We start from the raw sequence: 24279 nt of genomic DNA on the forward strand, positions 1-24279 counted from the left end.
CCCAGGGAGGCTATTTTCAAGCGAGGGACTGTGTTGGGGGAGGGCGGTCTGTCCAGGGGGGCAGCTTGCAAGCAGAGACCGGGAGGAACAGGTTCAGCCACATGGAGAGTCTCCATGGCGGACAGAGCACGGCCTGGGGGGAAGGACGGGAGACGGATTCACCGTGGGGGGCAGCCTCTGGAGAGCTGTAATCAGGGACTGTGCTGGATTCCGCTCTGTGTTGTAAGAAGCCATATAAACCCAATTAAAGGAGAAAATCTAACACCCTTAATGCCTTCCTCAGAAGCACCAGCGAGGAGTTCAGGCTTCCGTGGGGAAGGTTGGGGCACTTGGGACACCTGGCCCACAGCTCCACAGTCCTTCTGGGGCTTTTTGAATCCACAGCCAACGCTCAGCTGTGGTTCCTCCCTGAGGCGATGCTAGAGGATGGGGCCTTGGGAGTACAGAGAGGACTCCCTAAGATCCCAGTGGCTGGAACGACCCTTCCCATCCCCCTGACCTGAGGAGGAAGAAGTCAGGAGAGCAGGCAGATGGCTGGAAGTCTCAGTAACAACGCAGCCCCAGTGATTGAGCTGCCTCTGAGCAAGGGGACAAGGCAGTAAATGGAACCAGCTCTAAGCAGGTGCAGGGGCTGGACACGGAGGAGACCGGCTCCAGCCCATTGGGCCTGCAGCAAGTGCACACATACACGACCCAGTGGCTTCCCGATGGCCCGGCGGGTGCAGACTTGCTGTCACAGTGCGACAGAGAGGGACCCAGGGAACCTGCTCCTTGGGGACCTTGAGGCAGCAGCCGAGTGGCCCTTTCACACAGTTTTTTTATTAAATAAGTAATGTGTAAGTCCTACTTGCAAAAATGTCATCGTGTGAATCTGCAGAATGCATTACACTATTTCCCTGTCTCTGCACTTACATGCATGTACACATTTTGTGCTTTTTGAGATTTTGATTTTCATAAAATTAGGATCCAATGCGGTCTTGTTCTGTAACCAGTTGTTTTCACATAATTGTATTTTGAGGCTGTGTCGGTGCAGGCTGGTGAGTCATCCTCCATGGCAGCCGGCAGGGGTGCTGATTACACACACACCAGCATGTATAAGCTTCCACATCGGAAGCCATACTGTTCGGAGTGTCTGCACACACGTCGTGGTGAAAACGCTCCCGTACTTATGTAGAAAGGACATGTTGAAGTAGAAGTCCTCGCTCAGGATTTGCATAGGTGTGTGCACGCCTTCACCCACAGCTCCCTCAGTTTTCCCAAAAGGCCGCACCTGTTTGTGTGTTTACCGGCCACACGTGACCGTCACTTCTCAGCATCCCAGTAGCCTGTGCTTGGCAACAGCATCTGTGCCCTCCTGCGTTTCCTGCTGATGGAAGGGAAGGATGTGTGGCTGTGCTCTCTCCCCCATGGACTCATTCATTCCACACGTCTCCATCGAGTGCCTATCCTGTGTCACCCATGCTCTCCGGGCTGGGTGTCTGGCTGTGAACCAGGCTGACAGCAAGTACAACACCCGAATCATGGNGGAGGAAAGGGGAGAAGACCAGACAAGATACCCTTTCTCTCCTTGGGGATTAGGAACCGCAGAGCCACCAGGGCAGGAGTGGGCCTGGCCCCCGCTGAGGAGCCATAGGCTGGAGCAGAGGGAGGGTAGGAGGAGAGGAGACAGGAACGCGTCCGGGACAGATTCTGCACAACAGTAGGAGGGTTTTACGCGGGGGGGGGGGAAGATCAGAGGGTCTGGAGCCAGACAGCATCATGATCTGGCTTGTGTTATTCAGTGGGAGCTCTCCAGCCATGACTCCCCTCCCTACGCTTTGACAGATATTAGCAGAAGTAACTGAAAGACCATTCCCCGCCCACCCCCATGAAGCGCCTACTGTGTCGTTTCCCTGTCTGTCTGTTGGGCTGTCCACTCACGCTGGATTCTTGTAGCAGCCCCTTTGATACCCACCGGACCTTCCATCGTCTGCCTCCCGTCTCCTCCCTCAGGCTGTTCTAGGTTTCCACATGTAACTTTGCATCTGTTCACTTACACTCACTTGTACCGGTTTCTCGGCTTTTTGGTCACTGTACCCGCATGGTTATAACCACTGAGCTTTCATCTGCTTGGAAATCTCTTGAGCATCCAGGCCACATGTGATGGTGGCTGGTCCTAGGATGGTCACTGTGGGCATGGGGAGAAGTATAGATACATCAAGTGTATCCAGAGGGAGAGCCCAGGGTCTGAGCAAGAGGCAGATAAGTGTACCATTCAGTAGAGCTGAGACAACCAGAGGGGAGCAAAGTTCTGTGTTGGAATTTCCTGTTACACACACAAGTGCAAACCGCCGCTGGGGATGTGGACTCTGGAGCCCCAAGCTAGGGATGGGGACTTTTGATCTACAGGGTAGATCACAGATGGGGACACCAGAGAAACTGGGAAAACCCAGCCCTGGGACCCCCAGCCCCACCGCCCCAAGATGTAGGTTGAGTTGCCAGAGCCCAGAGGAGGGAGCCATCATCCACATCAGGTACTGCTGAATGGGCGAGGTAACCCTCAGCTTTGAGGAGTGGCCCGAGGGACCAGAGACTGAGGGTGGGCTTCAAGCTGAGAGACACAGTCACCTGTGAGGTCACCACGCGGGAGAGGGGTGGGACAGGTGCAGAGCATAAGCCTGGACAAAGCCGTGAGGGAACCAGTCCCAGGCTTGATAGAGGACTTCCCCTGAAGTCAGGCCCTGGCCCGCCTGCCACTGATCCAGCCAGAGAGGGACGGCACCTGCTGCCCAGGTCTCAGTGGGCCGGGACACAGGAATCTCGTCACTTCCACAAGAGGAGCAGCAGCCAGGAAATGGAATAGGAACCTTGGGGCCCAGAGACTTCGAGATGAACCAGCAATGCAGCCAGCCTGTCCTGGGCCACCCAGTGTACACGGGGTTGGCCGGAGGACACCATGGGTGGGCCCCCCACGAGGGAGCAGGCAGTGGTGACCACGGCGGCCAGAGTCCCTCCCCTGATGAGGAGGGAACATGGAGTGGCGGGACCCAGGGACGGGGGTCTCCGTGAGGAGTTGGCCCTGGGCAGGGGGATAACGGGGCAGTGGAGACAACCCCGGGGTGGGGGGAGTCCCGCCCTGGCAGATGGCGCACAGGGCTTCTGCTGTGCCAGCCGCAGTCTGCTCAGGAGCCCGGGACACCCAGAGACCAGGATTGAAGAGGCTCCCGGTTGGGTGCCCAGTGCTGCTCCATCAGCATCAGGGCATCTGTAACCATCAGAAGCTCATCCCGCCTGGTTTGTCGCCATGAAGTAATGCAGGCTGACACCTCTGGGTGCAGCAGTAGGCGGTATGGTGTTTTTATGGACTCACGCCATCCTTCTTGACAAAACTAGGCCAGGTGTAACTTTACTTTTTCCATCAGCATGATTTACCCCAGGGACACACACACAAACACACACACAGGCCTTCACTTTTGGTGCCAATGCACCTGTCTCCTTCCGTTCCTTCCCCTCCAGCTCAGCTGTCCAGTCTCCAAACAGAAATGGACCCCATTTCCGCTCCCCCCTCCGATGAGCTCCTGTGTCCAGGGAGGCGCTCTCTCCACCACCCTCACCCTTGCTCTGTTCCGGCGGCCCCCCCTCCGTTCTGACCTCGGGATCCTCCTGGGGCCACAACAGCTCCCCAGGTGCCCTGGTTCTGGGGCTTCTGTCACTCACGCCCCACTGGTAAGCATTAGAGGCCCAAAGGGGGTCAGGCTAACGGGGCTTTCCCAGATCCTCAGCAGGGCTCACAGGGCAGCCCAAGGTCCAGCCCCCCTTCCAGGCTCAGAGCCCCCCCCACCCCCATACGGTCTTCCCAGACCTGGGAGGCCTTGGTTTCTGCAACTATCTCCCAATCGTCTGCCACTCGGCCCGGAGCATAAGAACGAGCTGTAGTCTGACGAGCCGAGGCTTGTGCCCTGTCCCATGGGACACGCGTGACATCACACCAGTTCCTGCACCTCTGTATGCCCCCGTCAACGCTGTCTTCTAGAGTTCACACGCGCAGCGCAGAGCCCCCGCCTCCCAGGACTGCGGGACGGAGAAACATGCGAGAACAGGGCTCAGCCCCATGACCGTCACCCGGCGGCACTGCAGCAGCACTGCGGCTTTCCCAGCCCCGTCACAGAACGCCCCAGACACATGGCATGTTTTCCAGCGTCTTTATCAGCAGGGAACTAAGGTCTGTGAGAGGTTCAGCACACAACACCCAGAAAACCACTGGGGAAAACCCACACAACTGTGCAAACCGCACGAAGGGCAGGCTCACGGCTGTTTGTGTCGCCTTCACTCCTTTACGGACTCGTTTCATGGTCAGTGAACCTCTCTCGCTCCTCTAACTTCTTTCACGGGGGGGAGGGCCCTCTGTGTTCCTGCTGCCCCCACCCCCCACCATCGTTTCACTTGGGCTTACGGACCAGGCACTACCTGGCCGGAGCACGGAACAGAGGAGCTGACAGCTGGAACGTGAGCACTCTACCAGCGGCAGCTACACCTGGGCGCTAGGGAAAGCGCACTGCCGGGGCTGCGAGAAAATACTGCCGGGTTTACTGAGGCAGAGGACTCGCATCCAGCTGGTGCCACATGCACCCTCTGCAGCTTGAACTGCTGGGCACCTGGTTGAAGGCATCCCAGTCCCTGCCGCAGTCCGTTCCGGGTCTTTGCCACGCTCACACCCACCTCCTGCTTCCCTAACCCCCACTCAGGTCATTTAAGTTTCCTTGATTGAGACCCCGCTCAGTGGCACGCCTCCCTGTGACCCCCAGAGGTCGGTTGGCCGGCCATCTGTCCCTCATGGAGCAGCGAGTGAGCAGTCTGGGCCCTCCCACCCACTGTGTTCTCTGGTTGTGGGCTATGATCGGACTGCACTCTTGCCGTGAGACCCTGGACAAGCCACTTCTCTTGGCTCAGGTGTCCACATCTACACCGGACCTGGTAATCACAGCAGCTACTTCACAAGGCCAGTGGGGACCGTTGATAGGAAACCGTGTAATTTTCAGCCCAAGACTTAACAAAGCAGGGGCCTTCCTTAATCTATCCAAAGTAGTTAAGTCACCTGAGACCCTTCGGGGTCAGGAACCGTGGGGATCCAGAGAACCACCAGACAGTTACTGGCAGCACCATTACTGGGTCACACGTGACAGCAGAACTCTTGGGGCCCAGATCTAACAAAGGAGCAGGAAACCAAAGGAGTGCACGGAGGCCACGTCACACATATCCGGAGATGCAATACCCAGAGAGCAGCTTCAAGGACCGTACTGGGGGGTGGGGGGTGGACGTAGATACAGGCTGGCCCTCTGTGTCCCTGTGGCAGGGTCCTGGTGCACCTGAGCCCACGGGGCGGTTTGCATTTCTCCCACCTCTTGCCGTGGGGTTGGAGCAAGGCCTCCCCACCCCTGCCCCGCAGACCCCGAAGGCAGAACTCCGTTCTCCTAGCTTCTGGTCACACAGAGGTCCCCAAGGAGCCAGATGGCAGAGGCCAGTAGCCAGAGTTTCAGCAACAAACAGCTCGGTCCCATAAGTGTTCCAGGGTCCAGCGTGGCAGCAGTCATCGGCCATGTGAAGCCACCCCCCAGCTACGGAAGGCAGCTCCCAGTAAATGGAATATTGACCGGGTCTCTACAATTTATAAGCAAAATGAAAAGCAAATCTCTCTCGGTGGCCATTTTTCACTGATGAGCGACTCAGACGATCAGATCGATTTCGCCCACGTGCTGGGGACTGGGACGCCACGGCCCATCTCCCCAGCGGCTTATTAAAAAGAACGGTCAGTGCTACTCACACAGACATGGATTCCCTTGGTGCCTCGGCAGTAGTCAGCGGGAGAAGAAGAGCGAGTTTCTGAAAGGGTTGCCAAGCTGACACGTCAGGACCAGAAGACCCGACAGGTGGAGGAGAAGGCACGTGCGGGGCATCTGGGCTGTGTCCTGGGTGACGAGCAGTACTCCCTTCCCTCTGAGCCTTCCCGCTGGGACGTGACGTCCCCGCAGACTGCCCCATCTCCGTGACCGTGAGTCCCTAGAGCCCGGGAAGTCCACGTTTTGCGGGCTGGGGGAAGGAAGCTTCTGCACCATTTCTCCCTGGTCTCCCGCCCACTGGTTGGAACTCCATCGCTGCGGCTCCACCGAGACCAGTAGGACAGGACTCCACTTTGACCTGGGAGCCGGTCTTCTCAGGCGGGATGAGCTGGTGGCCAAAGCCAAGTTCAGCAGCAGGGGAGGACTTCTGTGAAGCACTCGGCATGGGGCCGTGCTCTCTCCCATAGACCTGGCAGAGTCCTTCCTCGGAACCTTTAGTTCACGCCATTTTTTAAAAGAGCCTCATTGAGATATAGTTCGTGTTCCGCGCGATTCATCCACGTAAGGTTTGCACAAATGTCATGTTTATCACATCAGGAAGGAGCCCCGTATCTCCCTGGCTCCAGGCAACCACACCCTTCCTTTTCCTCCCAATCGCGCTATTCTGGACAAATGGAGTCACAGAGTATGCGGAGTTCTGAGCCTGGCTTCCATCAGCAACTGTTTGCAAGGTTTGGCCCTGCTGTGCCCACAGGGAGGTGGCCCCGGTCCCCTCTTCCCAAGAAGTGTTGTGGCCTGAGAGGTCGGTTAGCCTGTGCCCACTGCATGGGGGAAAGCACGGGTTCATGCGTGTGTTGTGTGGCATCAGTGCATCAGGAAGTAAGGGCCCCACACGGGCAAGGTGTACGTGTTCTCCCGTTAGGTGGAAGAGGGACCAGTGTCGTATGGGGATGCGAAAGGAAGAGAATTATTTTAACGAGGTCTTTTTGTACAGAACGCTCGGGGCCTCAGCTTCTGCTCCCTGATCAGACTGTGACTTGACTTTCTAGTATAGAGAGGAGGTCGTTTGCGTGGGAGTTTTATTTTCTGCTTTTAAGGAAGAGGAAACTCAGGGACCTTTCCTTGCATTTGCCGCTCTTCAAACCCATGGCTGCAGTGGTGTTTTGGAGCGGAGTTTCCATTCCTTCTGCAGCTAAATGACCACACGCGGTCATGTGGCCAGGCCACCTGCCCAGTCTGCTGATACGTGGGCTGCTCAGGCTGTCTGGCCATTAGGACCCGTGCTCCACCCCCAGCCTTCTGTCATGTCTCTTCGGCAGGCGTGCAGGGCTGCGAGGTGCCACGGCCACTGTGGTAATCATCTGAGGAACTGCTAGGCTGTCTTCCAACACAGCCAGCACACTTAGCATTCCTGCCGACGGGTGGTCAGGTCCTGACTTCTCCACATCCTCCCCGACATTTGTTAGGTTTTATCACAGCCATCCCGGGGCCGCAAGGGGATACTTCGTTATGGTTTGGATGTGCATTTTCCCAGAGCCAATGATGCTCAGCGTCTTTTCATGTGCTTCTTGGTTATTTGGATATTGTCCTTGGAGAAACGTCTCTTCAGATTCTTTGCTCCTTTTTTCATTCAGTTGTCTGAATATGGCAAATTTTGCGAGGACCCAGCTTACAGAGGGGACTCAGAATCCCAGGGATCATTGGTGAGCTGTCCAGGTAGTCCAGCTGGTAAATGATAGTCCAAGATTTCTGTCCCCAGGTCCCCTGCTCTTTCTACCCAGGTAATGGGACAAGGTCGTGGTCTCCTAGGTGATGCAGAACAGAGATGCCACTTGATGCTGAAGTAGAGCTAAAATGAATACCTTGGGGCACCTGGGTGGCTCAGGTGGTTAAGCATCTAGCTGTTGACTTCTGGTCAAGATGTCATGGTCGCTGCTTGCTGTGGCCTTGAGGATGGAGCTGTCCGTGCCCCCCAGTCTGGCCCCTGTCCATGTACCACCTATGTCCATGGTCAGGCCGTCAGCCTCAGCAGCCACTCTCACAGAGAGGCCACCAGCATCATTTAAGGGACTCCTCCCTCCACCCCTGTGGAAAATCCTGCCTCCTGGGAAGGAGCAGCAGCTCTCTGTGGCTGCCAGGCCCCCAGCCGACCCCTCCCGGCACAGGGCCCTTTGCACAGTGAACCACACAATTCTCTTCTCATCCCTTCCTCCTCCGGGAAGCCCTCTAAGCACTCTAACAACCCAGTCTGGTGCCCTGCTCAGAACACCCTGTGTTTACCGCTACCAGGGCATCTGCTCTGGGGCCCGCCCCGCCTGTCCCGAGTGGGACTGGGGGCCCCTTTCTGCCTAGCACAGTATCTGGCAACATAGCTCACGTGGTCTGAGTGGCTAAGTGTCCTTTGAACTCTCAAAACAGCTCCACCTTTATCCTGGGAGCTAAAGTTTGGGAGAACGAGGCACTGGCCTCAAGAAACGCAACTAGTGTGTGGCTTTACATGCCATTAATGCCACATCACATATCCTCACCACGGCATCCGGATGGCCACCTGCCCTTCCCCATGTGACAGGCAAGGGAACGAGGCACAGACAGCAAAGCATCCTGCCTGGGGGCTGCAGGACGGGGACCCTATGGGCTGTCACCCCACACAGCAGCGGCCATCTGTCAACAGAATGATGTCCCTACTGACTTGTAACTCTCCTCCCAAGAGCCACTTGCCTCAGGGCCCAACAAGCTCTGGTGGGACTCACCCCTCCCTTGCAGGCAGTGCCCAATGAGGGTAAGAGCCACAGAGTGAGGGGCAGCCCCTTGGACCCTGGATCCTGAAGGGGTAGGGGGTAGTTTCAAATACGTTTAGGTCCAAGTCCTCCCTAACAGTGAGTGCCAAGATTCCTTCCACCGTCTTCTCCCCATCCTCCAAGGGGCCTTCTGGGATAAAGAGGCTTTTGGTAACTCGGGTGTTATCAGGAGACAAGGACAGGCTGCCCTTGGCCAGATGTTTTTTTTTTTTTATATATAGTTTATTGTCAAATTGGTATCCAACAACACCCAGTGCTCATCCCCACAAGTGCCCTCCTCCATGCCCATCACCCCCTCTCCCCCCCNCCTGCTTTCTCCTCTAGGGTTTTTGAGGATTTCCTGTCTCATGTTCAGGTCCTTCATCCATTTTGAGTTTATTTTTGTGTATGGTGTGAGAAAATGATCTAGTTTCATTCTTCTGCATGTTGCTGTCCAGTTCTCCCAGCACCATCTGTTAAAGAGGCTGTCTTTTTTCCATTGGATACTCTTTCCTGCTTTGTCAAAGATTAGTTGGCTGTATACTTTTGGGTCCACTTCTGAGTTCTCAATTCTGTTCCATTGGTCTATGTGTCTGTTTTTGTGCCAATACCATACTGTCTTGATGATGACAGCTTTGTAGTAGAGGCTAAAGTCTGGGATGGTGATACCTCCCGTTTTGGTTTTATTTTTCAGTATTACTTTGGCTATTCGGGGTCTTTTGTGGTTCCATACAAATTTTTGGATAGTTTGTTCTAGTTTTGAGAAGTATGCTGGTGCAATTTTGATTGGAATTGCATTGAATGTGTAGAGTGCTTTAGGTAGTAATGACATCTTAACTATATTTATTCTTCCTATCCATGAGCATGGAATGTTTTTCCATTTCTTTGTGTCTTCTTCAATTTCCTTCATAAGTTTTCTATAGTTTTCATCATACAGATCTCTTGTATCCTTGGTTAGGTTTATTCCTAGGTATTTTACGGTTTTTTGTGCAATTGTGAATGGGATCAGTTTCTTGATTTCTCTTTCTGTTGCTTCATTGTTGGTGTATAAAAATGCAACCGATTTCTGTACGTTGATTTTGTACCCTGCAACTTGGCTGAATTCTTGGATCAGTTCTAGTAGGCTTCTGGTGGAGTCTGTCGGGTTTTCGATGTAGAGTATCATGTCATCTGCGAAGAGTGAAAGTTTGACTTCCTCTTTGCCAATTCTGATGCCTTTGATTTCCCTTTGTTGTCTGATGGCTGATGCTAGGACTTCCAGCACTATGTTAAACAACAGTGGTGAGAGTGGACATCCCTGTCGTGTTCCTGATCTCAGGGGGAAAGCTCTCAGTTTTTCCCTATTGAGGATGATGTTAGCTGTAGGCTTCTCATAGATGGCTTTTATAATCTTTAAGTTCCTTCTATCCCAACTTTCTCTAGAGTCTTTATTAAGAAAGAAGGGATGCTGTATTTTGTNTATTATCTGTCTGTTCAGGTTTTCTGTCTCTTCCAGTGTGAATTTTGATAGTGAGTGTGTGTTTAAGGAATTTGTCCATTTCTTGTAAGTTGTCCAGTTTCTTGGCATATAGTTTTTCATAGTATTCCCTGATAATTGCTCGTGTTTCTGAGGGGTTGGTTGTAATCAGTCCATTTTCATTCATGATGTTGTCTATTTGAGTGCTCTTTTTGAGAAGCCTGGCTAGAGGTTTGTCAATTTTATTTTTTCAAAACACCAATGCTTGGTTTCATTGATCTGTTCAACTGTTTTAGTTTCTATATTGTTTGTTTTTGCCCTGATTTGTATTATTTCTCTTCTACTGGGTTTGGGGTGCTCTTGTTGCTCTCCCTCTAGTTGCTTTAGGTGACTGTTAGATTTTGTACTTGAGCTTTTTCTAATTTCTTGAAATAGGCCTGGAGTGCAATGTACTTTTCCCTCAGGACTGCCTTTGCCGCATCCTATAGAGTTTGGATTGTTGTATTCTCATTCTAATTTGTTTCCGTATATTTTTAAATTTCTTCTCTAATTGCCTGATTGGCCCATTCATTCTTTATTAGGATGTTCTTTAGCCTCCATGTTTTGGGGGGTTTTCCAGACTTCTTCCTGTGATTGATTTCGAGTTTCATAGCATTGTGATCTGAAAGTGTGCATGGTATGATCTCAATTCTTTTATATTTATTGAGGGCTGCTTTAAGTCCCAGTATGTGATCTATCTTGGAGAATGTGCCATGCGCACTTGAGAAAAATGTGAATTCCATAGCCGCAGGATGTAGAGTTCTAAATATATCTGTCAAATCCATCTGGTCCACTGTGTCATTTAAGTCCATTGTGTCTTTGTTGATTTTCTGTCTAGTTGATCTGTCCATTGCTGTAAGTGGAGTATTAAAGTCCCCTGCTATTAGCAAATTCTTATCGATAAGATTGTTTGTTTGTGATTGTTTTATGTATTTAGGTGCTCCCATATTTGGTGCGTAGACCTTTGTAATTGTTAGCTCTTCCTGATGGATAGACCTTGTAATTATTATATAATGCCCTTCTTCATCCCTTGTTACTGTCTTTAAAGTCCAGTTTGTCTGGTATAACTACTCTAGTTTTTTGTTTGTTTTTTACTTCCTGTGGCATGATAGATATTTCTCAATCCCTTACGTTCAATCTGAGGGTGTCCTCCTGTCTAAAATGAGTTTCTTGTACACAGCAAATAGATGGATTTTTCATCCATTCTGCTACCCTATGTCTTTTGATTGGGGCATTTAGCCCATTTACATTCAGTGTTATTATTGAAATATATGGGTTTAGAGTCATTGTGGGATTCATGTTTGTGATGTGTCTCTAGCATCTTGCTTTCCTTGCAACATTTCCATCAGAGAGTCCCCCTCAGGATTTCTTGTAGAGCTGGTTTAGTGGTGACAAATTCTTTCAATTTTTATTTGGAAAGACTTCTACCTCTCCTTCTATCCTGAATGACAGGCTTGCTGGATAGAGGATTCTTGGCTGCATATTTTTTCTGTTCATCACATTGATGATCTCCTGCCATTCCTTTCTGGCCTGCCACGTTTCAGTAGATAGGTTTCCCTTTGTATTTCAGGGCCCTTTTCTCCCTAGCTGCTTTCAAAATTCTCTTTGTCCTTATATTTTGCCATTTTCACTATGACATGCCATGCAGAAGATCGATTCAAATTATGTCTGAGGGGAGTTCTCTGTGTCTCTTGAATTTCAACGTCTACTTCCCTCCCCAGGTTGGGGAAGTTCTCTGCTATAATTTGTTCCAGGACTCCTTCAGCACCTTTCCCTGTCTCTTTCTCTTCTGGGATTCCTACAATACGGATATTGTTCCCTTTGACTGTGTCTCTGAGCTCTCGAACTCTTCTTTCATGTTCCTGGATCAGTTTATCTTTTTCTCAGTTTCTTCTTTTTCTATAATAGTGTCTTCTAAATCACTTGTTCTCCTTTCTGCCTCTTCAATCCATGCATTGGACGCCTCCAGTTTATTATGTGTCTCATTTATCACATTTTAAAATTCACCATAACTATTTTTAAACTCCATATTGTTTGTAGCTGTAGTTTCTCTGCTGTCCTCCATGCTTTTTTCAAGCCCAGTGATTAATTTTATGATTATTGTTCTAAATTCTTGGTCAGTTATGTTGCTTATATCTGTTTTGAGCAGTTCTTTAGCTGTCAATTCTTCCTGGAATTTCTTTGGAGGAGAGCTCTTTCATTTTGTTATTTTGGTTAGCTTTCTATCTCTTGTTAGTTTTAAAAGCTTGTTTTGCTTTCTGCACCTGTGAGCACTGCTGTACTGAAGAGGCTCTTTGATGGTCCAGGGCCTATCCGTTCAGAAAGTGTTCTTTGAATGGTATCTCTTGGTCTCTCTTGTTGAGACCTTGGTTATTTTATTTTCCTACTCGTAGTGGTATTTGGGACTCTCCACCATGTGTACTTTGGCTTGTTTCTTGAGGTAGCTCTAGAGAAGAAGACAAACACACAGGGAACAGAGGCACACAAATGCACAGACAAACCCAACAAACACGCAAACCGAAAGGGAAAATGAAAAAGAGGGAGGAGGAAAGGCGATTAATTAAAAATACATAACGAAAAAAAGGAAAAAAGAAGAAAGCCAATAGACAAAGAACAGTTTAAAGCATATAACCAGATTTCCCAGCAAAAATAAATAGCCGGGTGTACGCAGTGCTGGTTGAAGAGCATAGAGAGAGAGAGAAGTGACAGGGCGGGGATGAGGCGAAATTGGAAATGAAATGAGCAGGCAGAAGGAATAAGAAGCTTTTTTCAAAGAGTGAAAGAGTGGAATATGGTTGGAGAAGAGGAGAAAGAAATGCTGATGGTGTTATCCAAACCAAGTATATAGTCCGATTACTCCAGAAAGAGATGAAAAGGTAGGTAGGTGTAGAATTTACATCTGGAGAATGGATTAAATGTGACTGTTTAAGCAAGCCGGTGACCAGAATTAATCAGGGCCATACTTCCATGTTGGTCTTGCCCTCTGGTAAAAAAAAACAAAACAAAACAAAAAAAAAAAACAAAAGAGGAGAGCAGCTCTCTAGCAGGGATGGGCATGGTTTGATCCAATGCGTCTGGCGGGAGTTATGCCATGGCTGTGCTCCAGCCCCTTCTTGAACCAAGCGCTGCAACTCACGTTTTTGGGAGTGTAAACTCACTGTGCCGGGGGCGCAGCCAGGGTGGGCTGTGCTCTATATTCCAGGCCAGGCCTCGTTTCCACATCCCAGTCCGCGTGCCCCACTGAAATGCTGGAGACACAAACTCGCCGGCAAGCCCCTCAGGGCAGTTTTCCCCCTGGGGACTGAGCCAGAAGCGCTGCTCCCATCTCCTGCAGGTCGGGTTGGTGAGCAAGGAGCAGTTTCATCCGGGGGTCGTCTGGGACAAGTGCGTCCCGCCTAGGGTCAGCTGGCGAGCAGAAAACCGGGTCCCTCTGTGTCCCATCACCCGAAACACGAACTCGCGGGCAAATCTACCAGTTTTAAGCCCTTCGCCTCCCCTCTAGGGATCCAGCCAAGCCAGAAGCACAAAGCCGCAGCCGCTGCGTGTCCCCTCCAGGTCAAGCTGGTGAGCAAGGAGCAGTTTTCCCGGGGGTCGCCTGGGACGAGTGCGTCCCACCTAGGGTCAGCTGAAGAGCAGGAAACTGGATCCCTCTGTGTCCCGAGCGGAGATTTTTCTTTTCTCAAGCGACAGGGACAGGGTCTTGAGCAGTTTCATCCACTCTCTTTCCCCTCTAGACTCCCCGCAGAGGGGGATCACCCCCGTCCCTCTGGTCTGGCCCGATTTTATCTTCCCCAATTCGCACTCACGCTGGAAGGTTTTCTCAGCAGACTCTGTCTCCTTTTCCTCCCAAACTCCTGGATTCTGTAAGGGTTCCTATGGCTTCAGGCCTTCTCCGTGTGAGATACGGGGGCGAGTGCAATGTACGGAGCTCCCCACTTCTCCACCATCTTGCCCCCTTCTGGCCATATGTCCTTCTGAAGGAGGGCTGAGCGGCTGGACGGGCCATGGGAATGAGGAACAGCAGCTCACCCTTGTTCAAGGTCAGGTGTTCTCTCTCCCTCTGTGCACATAGCAGATCAGCCCCCCACTCCTGAGGGAGAAGGGAGGCCCTTGGGGGAAGTTTCCATTCTGTCATTGCGATGCTGTCCTCAACAAGGGACTTCTCACCGAGCACAATGGCCGTGTCCCTGAACGGGTGTGAAAATCATATCACTGTAAACGAGCACTGCTGCGAGGCAGGAACGAGGGGGACATTTCACAGAACCCGCAGGGCCCCCGGGGGGCTGAGGCAGTCTCTATTGAATGTGAGCCCCTCCCTATCTCATCAGGATGGGGGCTTGGACGACTCCGGTGCTGCTGAGCCTCACGTTCCTCGGTAGGCGGGCCACCTTCCCTTGCAGAATATGGGGGGCTGGCAGGCCACACAGCAGGAAAGGCCACAGGGCACTCAGGTCACGAGTAAGGCTGTCCTCTCAGCCTGGTTTTTTAAAGCATCGTGTGCCAGGAAGAGGTTTACCATGCCGGTTTTTCCTTCTCCTTTATTTTGTGACCAGCTTCGACTCACCCTTCAGAAAGCACCCTTGTTCAAGTACCAAATCTTAGTGATTTCACTATTCAGATCACAGTCTTTGCCAGCCAGGGTGACCCCAAGAATGTCCACACCCCAGAACCTAGGACTGTGTCCCCTTATGTGGTGCGGGGGACTCTGCAGATGTCCCAAGCAGGTGCACTGTGATCACAAAGGTCCTTGCAAGAGGGAGAAAGATTTGAAGAGGGAGCGAGGGACCTCAGGCCAAGGAATGCAGGTGGTCAGGAACTCGAAGCACCGAGGCAGCACTTGCCCCTGGGGCCTTTCTCCCTTGAGCCCCATCGGGCCATTTCAGACTCAGGGCCTTCACCACCGTAAGGTGGTACGTTCTGCATTAAAGCCCCTAAGTATGGGGTCAAGGATTACAAGGTTTGTAGGGAAGACGACAGAGTCCTCCACCTCTGCACTCGTGGCCACGGTCTGGATGCCTCAGGTCCCCCCCTCCGCGTGGCAGACAGGGGTGATTTTAAGTGGCCTCCCCCCTGCAAGAGCATGTGGCCAGAGCCACCTCACGGCCTCCCACCCTGGAGCACACGCCCTCTCTGGCGCCTCCTGCCCAGCCGTGCTCTGGCCCCCCCGTGACGCATCTTACCCATAGAGTACAACCCCCTGCGGGCTTGGTCCGCTGTGGTCTCTGCAGGGGCTCGAACGGGGCCCGGCCCACACGGGTGCTCAAGGAAGTCACGGGACAGAGGGACAGACCGACACATCCCACAGGTTCTTGCTGTGCCTGACAGGTCACACCCCCGCCCCCAGGTCCTTGTGCCGAATGACGCAACCTCGCCAGCCGGTCTGTAGCGCTCATGCTGTCCTGTCACACAGACCGGTTAAAACCAAGCTCAGAGGGTGCCTGGGTGGCTCAGTCAGTTAAGCTTCCGACTTTGGCTCAGGTCATGATCTCACGGTTCCTGGGTTCGAGCCCCGCGTTGGGCTCTGCACTGACTGCCAGCTCGGAGCCTGGAGCCTGTTTCAGAGTCTGTATCTCCCTCTCTCTGACCCTCCCCTGCTCATGCTGTGTCTCTCTCTCTAGCTCCTAGAAATAAAAATATTTAACAAAAGGAAAAAAAAAAACAAGCTCAGTAATCCCTTCAGTAGGACTAGTGAGTTGTTGGCTATTTTTGGCTCTGTCACAGCCCCATGAGGCAGGTCCTCATAATCAGACGTTGGCCTAAATCCGGGCTATTCTCTCAGGAGGAGTTCCACCAGAAGTTCCCCCGCTTTTGCCATACGTCCTNAATATTTAACAAAAAGAAAAAAAAAACAAGCTCAGTAATCCCTTCAGTAGGACTAGTGAATTGTTGGCTATTTTTGGCTCTGTCACAGCCCCATGAGGCAGGTCCTCATAATCAGACGTTGGCCTAAATCCGGGCTATTCTCTCAGGAGGAGTTCCACCAGAAGTTCCCCCGCTTTTGCCATACGTCCTCTTTTGGCTTTAAACGCGATGGTCTCCAAAGCGTTTTCTTTGCTCTCCTTCCCCAGCCAGGGCGCCCTTCAGTGACGACGGGGAAGAAAGCCACGGCCAGCCCGTTGCGTCCCAGGCTTCGAATGCAGGCCAGAGCAGACCGCCCCCAATGCTCGTTTGGACGCACGGCTCACGCTTGGGTGCTTCTGAAGACAGAAAACGCACATAAGCCGGGTTTCCCCTGTCGCACTCACCAGAGCGGGGTAGCGGCTGTCCCCCGAGGCCACTCCTGCCATCCTCACTCCGCTGCTCTGACACCCCTCCTGGAGCCATTTGCAAGTCCTGACTTAATGAGATTCTCCCCTGCTCTGTCTTACAGCGACGTGGCTCCACCCGGAGAACCGCTGGCCACGAACAGCCGACCCAAAGCGGCCCCCCGCTTCCCCAAGCTGTCCCGAGGTCCCCCCAGAGACACACGCAGCGTGGAACCGCAGAGCGGCGACCTCTGACCTCAGCAGCACCCCAGACTCGGGCCCTAGGTGCTGCGCCAGCTGCCTCTACCCAGCCACACTGCGCGTGACCCGGCCGCAGCCGCTGGCCCCTGACTCCCCGGAGGGACAACCACGTCGGCCTGGTGACCCCCGAGAGCACCCTCCCACCCGTGCCAGCCCGATTAAACTGCTCAGTCTCCGAGGACAAGGGGGCTCCTCGCGGGCCAGACTTGGCCACACGCACACTCCCCCGGGGGCCGGCGGGAGGGCAGGCGCCAGGTCAGGCCCCGAGCCCCCTGCCTGACATGCACGACCCTGAGGTTTCGTTGGGTCAGAAATGACCTCTTGACTCCTTCCCATGTGGGAGCTAGAAGGACTGTTACCCTTTTTCTTTTAACATCACTGCGTGCTGTAACCTACGACACGGGGCTCAGAGTGGGAGGTCTTACTCCTTCCCTCTCACTCTCTCTGCACCAGTGATCATCCACAGCCTGCTGGGGGCCGCGGTGGCCGCCTTGCAAAGGACCCCGTAGTGATGCTGACCCGGGGCGCCTGCAGCACTTTGCCTGCCTTCCTGGGTTGGCTTCTGGAAGTACCAGCCAGGCCACAGAGGAAACCCGAGCCTGCGCCGGGCCCTGTGCACCTCAACGGGCTTGGCGGGGCCTGTCATCATGGCCAGCCCTCAGCGGCGACCAGAGACCCCAGGCAGGCCGGAAATCCAGGCCTCGGGGTCCCGAGAGACATTCCGTTCTGCAAACCATCGTGTAAGAGTCCACGGCTGCTGGGCTCTCAGACCTAGCACCTGGGCCCCGCAGTGCTCAGCTTGGCTCCCCGTGTACTTGGACTGTGTCCACTCTGAACAGATCATGGTCCTTCCCTAAAGACATGTCCGTGCTGGACCNTGGGCTGAAGGTGAGCCACTCTGCCCGGCTCCCACGTCAGATCGCCTCACAGAACCAGAGCCTGTGGGCCAACTCGAACGTCCAGAACCATGGAACCGTCTTACCTAACTGGCGCGTGCAGTTGGGAGGAGCTCCCGTTTGCCGGGGGAGATGCTGACACACTCAACCAGATGTTGTGGGACCAAGCAGCAGGCAGACTGACCAGAGGAAGAGGGGGTTTGAGGCGTCTGTGCACAGCAGTCAGTGGCAGGCCGATGACATCAGCTTTCCGGGGTCCTTCGGGGCAGCCCCACACTCGGCAAGCCACGTGGGTAAGCCTCAAGCGTGTCCCAGACAGAGGGGCACTCGGCCAGCAGTGTACCCGGCCCTGCTCGCCAGGAGGCAGCAGAGGTTAGGGATGCAGAGCCCTGCAGGGTAGCAGACCAGCCTGTGCCACCTATGAGGGAACGCTCTGCCCGATGCCCCAGGCCCAGGCCCAGAACCACGGCCCTGTCCTCAGAGGGGCCCAGCTATCAGCTTGCAGGGCCTCAGAGGCCCTGAGACGCCACGTCCCAGAAGGGTGCCACAGGCTGGTGTCTATCACGGTGTCCACCACACGTGCGCTTGCCGTGAACTCCGGCTCCCGCGGTGCCAGCGGGGCCCTGTCACATGCCGCGCGATCAGAGGCCTCGTGGACTAAATGAGGGGCTGTCTGCAAGCTCGAGCTGTTCCAGGCCTGCCTCCAGCTCAGTCGCTTAGACGTAGGCACGTGGGGCTCCCTGGGAGACTGTCCTGCACTGTTGCATCTGCATTAGACATGGATGGAGCCACCGGAGCTGACGTGCCCCCCGCACCCCACAGGCAGATAGTTCTGATCGCCCAGCCTGGGGGGTACGTGACCTGAACCCCGTCCAAATGTAAGCCTGACCTCAGTGTGTCTAACCCCTGCCCGGAGCCAGCTTTCACACTCTGCACGGAGACTGGGGTGCCCGGACCGGTAACAGGCAGGTGCCCGGCCTGTACTTACAAAGGGAGAAACCCTATTTTTTAAAGCTGAACTCTTCATGGAACACAGGCCCAGCTCTCCCGCAATCGAGATGGACCAACCCGTTCCTGGGACCACGCACGAACCCTCCAGGCTGCCTGCCGTGCGCACCCCCTTCTGATCCCGCGGCCACAGACAGCAGCGCCTCCAAGCCGTAACTCCAGAGCCGCGTAGAACATCCGGCCGTGGTGGAGTCTGACCCGCTGCCTACGGCCCCCCTGCCCCGCTCTCTGGGGAGGTGAGACAGAGACGCAGCGGGATCCTGGTTCCTGGAGAGTCAGAGCCCCAGGTGCAGCCTGAAGTCAGATGCACGAGCCCCCCCTCAGCCCCGTGCCCCCATCAGAGGGTAAGAACCAGAAGTCGCTCCTGTCTCCCGGACCCAGGAAGATCCTTGGGTGCCTCCAAAGCTGGCATCTGAGGAAGGCGCAGCGGTGTTCCCCTGGGAGGGGTTGTTGTGTCCCGAGGCTGTTTGTTACCTTTCTCACCAGTAACAGGGCACGTGGGAGGGCTTTCTGGGTACAGAGGGAGCACCTGACTGAGGTACAAAGACGGAAACCATTGTATTAGGGGACCTGGCAAGAGACGGGAGCCAGGGGGGGTGGGGGGTGCGGTATGGGCCCTGGTGTGTGGACAAGGGGTAACTGCACACGCTGGGCTCTGCTCCGTGGCTTTGCCCCCCGTGGACTTCTCGAAGAACCGCTCAGAGTCATCGCCGCCGACAGCTGTGGGTCACGCCTTTACCACAACAGGCAGTGGAAGCCGTGGCCAGCGGCCGCCCCCGCTGAGGGCCCGCAGGCCCCATAACCGATCCACGTTCGGGGCCACAGTCAGGGAACCGGCCCCAAGAGCTGCCAGCCCAGGTGCTCAGAAAAGGCCGCGCCAATGGCCCAGCTCCCAGAACCCGGGTCTTGGCGGTCAGGCACGCTAAGTGTCCCCTTCTCTCGGCTCCACAGGGGACAGTTTCTACACCCGAGGCCCTGGGCTCTAGGCCTTGACACCCGCGCCCCCCCCAACTCCCCTTCACATGGGACACCAGCCAGCCCCTCACACGGGGGCCAGGCCTTGTTCTCCGGGTTCCCAGCAGGCACCCTCCCCTCCAATCTCTTCCAGAAGCCTTTATGCCTCAGCCTCCTCTGTACCAGCACCAGAGTCCATTCCCTGTGAGGGGCTCCAGTCCCGGGGCCAGCTCGCTTCGCCCGGTTGTGGAACTGACGGCCAAGAACAGGCCCGACTTTCAGCCCAGAGCCACCAGAGAAGGACCCTGTGAGGGCCCCACCTGCCCAGGAGGCGTCCCCAAAAGGCCACCCCTCATCCTCCCTGTCCACCCCACAGGCAGAAATTGCCCTGACCTTCCCACAGTGCTTCACTGGGACCCGCCACACACAGAGGGTGCCCCGGTGGGGAGGCCTCTGCTCCCCAACCAGGTCCTGGATGCCCATCACTTTTCAAAATATTTTGCATTGTTTCATTAAAGCGAACATTAAATATTTGCCGTTCGGCTTGGCTTCTGTGCTAATTCTGCACAATGGTAGCACTGTATATTTTATATAACATTTCTGTGCCAGAAAGTTCATTTCTGTAACACGTGGTCTTGATTAGGGTTTTGAAATAAAACTTCAGCTTCAGGCTCAGGAGGGAAGAAGGGGGACACGGGCACCCTCCTGCTCAGAGCAGACCAGCTACAGGCTCACCCCGCTACCCCTTCCCGCCGGCCTTGAGCCATCGCTGGGGACACGCTGGATTTTTCCAGAGCTGGGAGTTAGGCCCAGGGGTCTTTACTTCTGTGTCCAAATCCCCACCACCATCCTCAATGGGCTTCCTTACCTAAAACTGCTTACCAAAGCAGTTTCCTTAGAGAAAAAAAAAAAGTACCTTCTCTACAAGACAGTTGAGCCTACAGCACGGACGAGCACCCTGCTGGTAGAACCGGCTGAATTAATCAGCGACCTGAGGTCCAGGGGGCCGGTTCTTAGGGCCACACGAAGGCTTCAGCATAACTGGAAAACCACTAGCCCAGCTGCCCGGGTGTCACCCTTCCGCTCGGAACCTGAGCGGGTCTGCTTCCTGCCTTGATGAACTAAGTAATGAGGCCACTCCTTCACCTTGGAAGATACTTTTTCACCATCACAGAGAGACCATGCAGGGGAGGCCCCTGCAAAAATTGGGACCGAAGCCGCTGAAGGGTACAAAATGGCAAATTGCACAGTTGCACCCAGAGGTGCTGACATCAGCCCAGAGAGCAGGCATTTCAAGGAGGNTCACCCCCAAAGCCTCAGCTGAGCCGCCCCTGGTGTAAGCATTTGGTACAACACCTTCACGACCTTAGGAGATAAGGATATCTTGGAGGAGGGAGACTCGGAATGCTGGGGCTTCCTGGGGGAAGGACCCCCAACATCCAACGGGGTCCCTGTGAGCCCCCCGCTGGGGGAGGGGTGCAGTAAGATGGCAACATATCTAGAGCCTCAGGCACCGTCTGGACCTAAGTGGGGCCTAGCAGGCTGCAAGGCTGGCTCTGAAACATGCAGTAGTATGTTAACTACCCTCTTACGTTAAAGTTTACACAATAGAATTTTTAAACAAATATGTTTAATTTTCTAAAATCTCTTCTATTAAAATTTTCTTTTGGAATACGTTGTGGTAATTTTGTTACAATCTGGTTGATACACCTCTTTACAATGACAATAAAAACGGTCACATTTTATAAAGGAGACCGCCCACTTATGGTTGGTTTCTCTGTGTTCTTTTTCAGCAGCTGGGGCTTAGGCGAACTTTCAATATACACATCCTGAAAATGTCCAGGAAGCTCATCCCCCCATTTCATAGGAGAGCTTGGAACCAGAATTGGCTCAGACCAACCTCACCTTGATTTGAGCTGAAATGGCACAGAATCAGACTGAGTGTTTGCCCTGTAGAATCAAAATGCCATACACAAAAACCCCTCATCACCGGTTCCTATGCACCCGGATCCTTCTTGGGCCCCATGATATACCAGGCCCGGGCACAGAGAGGGGACGTAACAGAGGCCCTTGTGCTGCCCGGCACTTGAGTTGATAGCTGAGAGTTACAAACAAACTGAGGATTGACGGGGGTCGGGGTGGGATGGGTTGGGGATGGGCACTGAGGAGGGCACTTGTCGGGATGAGCACTGGGTGTTGTATGGAAGTGACGAACCACGGAAATCTACCCCCAAAACCAAGAGCACACTGTACACACTGTATGTTAGCCAATTTGATGAATTATATTAAAAACAAATACTTTGAGACAAATGAAAATGAAAATACAAAATACTGAAACTTCAGGGATCCAGCAAAGCCAGCGTTACGGAGGAAATTCATAGCTATATGCTCACATTAACAAACAAGATCAAACAATCAACCTAGCTTTACACCTTAAGGAACTAGAAAAAAAGACAAAATGAACCCAAAGCAAAGGGCTGGGGGGGGGTGGGAAGACTCAAACTACTAAAATAAGAAGTGAAAAGGGGGATGTTATTATAGATTGCTCAGAAATCTAAAGGATAATGAGAGTTGCCATGAATAACTGCTTGCCAAAAGGTGAATAGCCTACATGTAGCAAATTCTTAGAAACACAAAACCCTAAATCACTAAATTTTACCCCTGAAATTAGTATTACAGTGGATGTTACCTGGAATTTAAGTAAAAATTTGGAAGAAAAGAAAAACCTACCAAGACTGAACGCCAAAATAGAAAATCTGAAAAGACCTGTAACTGGTAAGGGGACTGAATCAGTGACCCAAAGTCTCCTGGCACTCGAAAGGCCTGGACCCAATGGCTTCACTGGTGAATTCTGGTGAAATTTTAAAGGACAAATGCCAAACCTCAGCCTTTTCCCCAAAAACTGAAGAGGAGAAAACACTTCCTAACTCATTCTATGGGGCCAGCAGTGCCCTGAAACCAAAACAAAGACACTACAAAGAAAACTACAGACCACTGTTCCTGGTGAACATCGATGTAAAATTCCTCAAAAAATACCAGCAAACATGCAGTAGCACAACACTCTATACCATGACCTGACCAAGTGGGATTTATTCCTTGGATGCAGGAATGGTTCAGCATTTAAAATGTGCCACATCAACAGAATGAATGGAAAAACCACTCAATCATCTCAATTAAGTGCAGAAAAAATCTCTGACAAAACTCAACACACCTTTCTTGACCTCAACACTCAATTGCGGCACATGGGTGGCTCAGTCGGTTGAGCATCCGGCTTCGACTCAGGTGATGATCTCACAGTCTGAGTTCCAGCCCCACGTCGGGCTCACTGATGCCAGCACAGAGCCCACTTTGGATCCTCTGTCCCTGTCTCTCTCTGCCCCTCCCCCACTTGCCCTTTCCAAAAATAAACATAAAACCTCAATAAACTAGAAGTCAAGGAAGCTACCTCCATCTAATAAAAGCCATATATGAACAATCCACAGTAAGCCTCATATTTACTTAACGGTGCAAGACTTTTTTTTCCTCTAAGATCAGAAACAAGACAGAGGTGCCCGATCTCACCACTTGGGCACTTTCCATGGTACTGGAAGTGCTAGCCACAGCAACAAGGCAAAAAAAAAAAGGTATCCAAGTTGGAAAGAAGTAAAATTATTCCTGTTCACAGATGATAGGATATTCTATGTGGAAAGCCTTAAGTAGTCCCCACAAAAACAAAACTGTTAGAGCCCGTGAACAACGTCAGCAAAGTGCAAGACACCATCACACAAGGCAGCTGCACCTCTGCACACCCACTCAGCAACCCGAAAGGGAAATCATGACAATGATCCCACATCCAGAAGCATCAAAAAGAACAAAATGGTTAGGAATTAACCCAACCAAAGAGGTAAAAACTTTAGAGAAGATATAATAAGAGGAAATGCTACATTCATGGGCTGTAAGACATTGTTACAAGGTCAATACCACTATTAAAAAAAACCTCAAAGATCAAGATGGCATGATGTAGATGGAATTCTCAAACTGATGCTTAAAACACAATCTGATTGGAGGTTCAACCTCCCCCAGAAATAAAGTCCTAACAATCATGAATTTTTTAATCTGCGCCAGCAAGTCTGCCACCTGAGCCTTCTCCATCCTCCAAAGAGAAAGGAGGTGATCTGCAGGCACCCTGCTCTTCTCCCCAGGAACTGGCTTCATTGGGAACAATCCTTTTCCTTTGCTAGTAGCCTTCTTACCCCTACACCTTCTCCTTCTATAAAATCCTTCCATTTCATACCACTCCTTGGAGCACCTCTCAGCCTGCTACATGAGTTGCTGCCTAATTCATGAATCACATAATCCAGTTAGATCTTTAGATTTTTTTAATTCTTTTATGTCTTTATTTTGAGAAACAGAGACAGAGAGTGAGTGGCGGAGACACAGAATCTGAACCAGGCTCCAGGCTCTGCTGTCAGCACAGAGCCCGACATGGGGCTCGAACCCACGGACCATGAGATCATGACCTGAGCCGAAGTTGGACACTTAACCGAGCCACCCAGGTGCCCCAGATCTTCAGATTTACCATAACTGTGTTATTCAGCATGATACAAAGCAACCCACCAGTTCACGGCAATCCCCATTAAAATCCCAATGACCTTTTATGCAGAAATAGAAAAACCTCAAATTCATACGGATTCTCAAGGGAACTTGAGCAGCTAAAGCCACGTTCAAGAAGAACAAAGCTGGAGAACTCACACTTCCCGATTTCAAAGCTTACTATAAAGCTACGTTCATCAAATCCTTATACTGTGACATAAAGACAGACATACAGATGCGTGGAATTGAATGGAG

The 24279-nt window shown here is 52.6% G+C and overlaps 1 protein-coding gene and 1 long non-coding RNA gene across 2 annotated transcripts in view; both read left to right on the forward strand.

Moving 5' to 3' along the window:
* The window catches only part of SNX29 (sorting nexin 29), a 469938-nt gene extending 452471 nt beyond the window's left edge, over positions 1-17467 (forward strand). The window contains exon 22 of the mRNA XM_077773189.1: positions 16459-17467. Within this exon, the coding sequence (XP_077629315.1) occupies positions 16459-16588 (130 nt within the window). The 3' untranslated portion in view covers positions 16589-17467. The remainder of the gene's footprint in view (positions 1-16458) is intronic.
* An 11-nt stretch (positions 17468-17478) lies between these two features.
* On the forward strand, positions 17479-19987 carry LOC144239198 (uncharacterized). The gene is made up of 2 exons (XR_013337336.1): positions 17479-18842; positions 19607-19987. It is a non-coding gene; the product is annotated as an uncharacterized LOC144239198 (long non-coding RNA).
* The last annotated feature ends 4292 nt before the right edge of the window (positions 19988-24279 follow it).

The sequence above is a fragment of the Crocuta crocuta genome, unplaced genomic scaffold, assembly GCF_008692635.1.
Source record: "Crocuta crocuta isolate KB4526 unplaced genomic scaffold, BGI_CrCroc_1.0 scaffold16, whole genome shotgun sequence".
Lineage (NCBI taxonomy): Eukaryota > Metazoa > Chordata > Mammalia > Carnivora > Hyaenidae > Crocuta > Crocuta crocuta.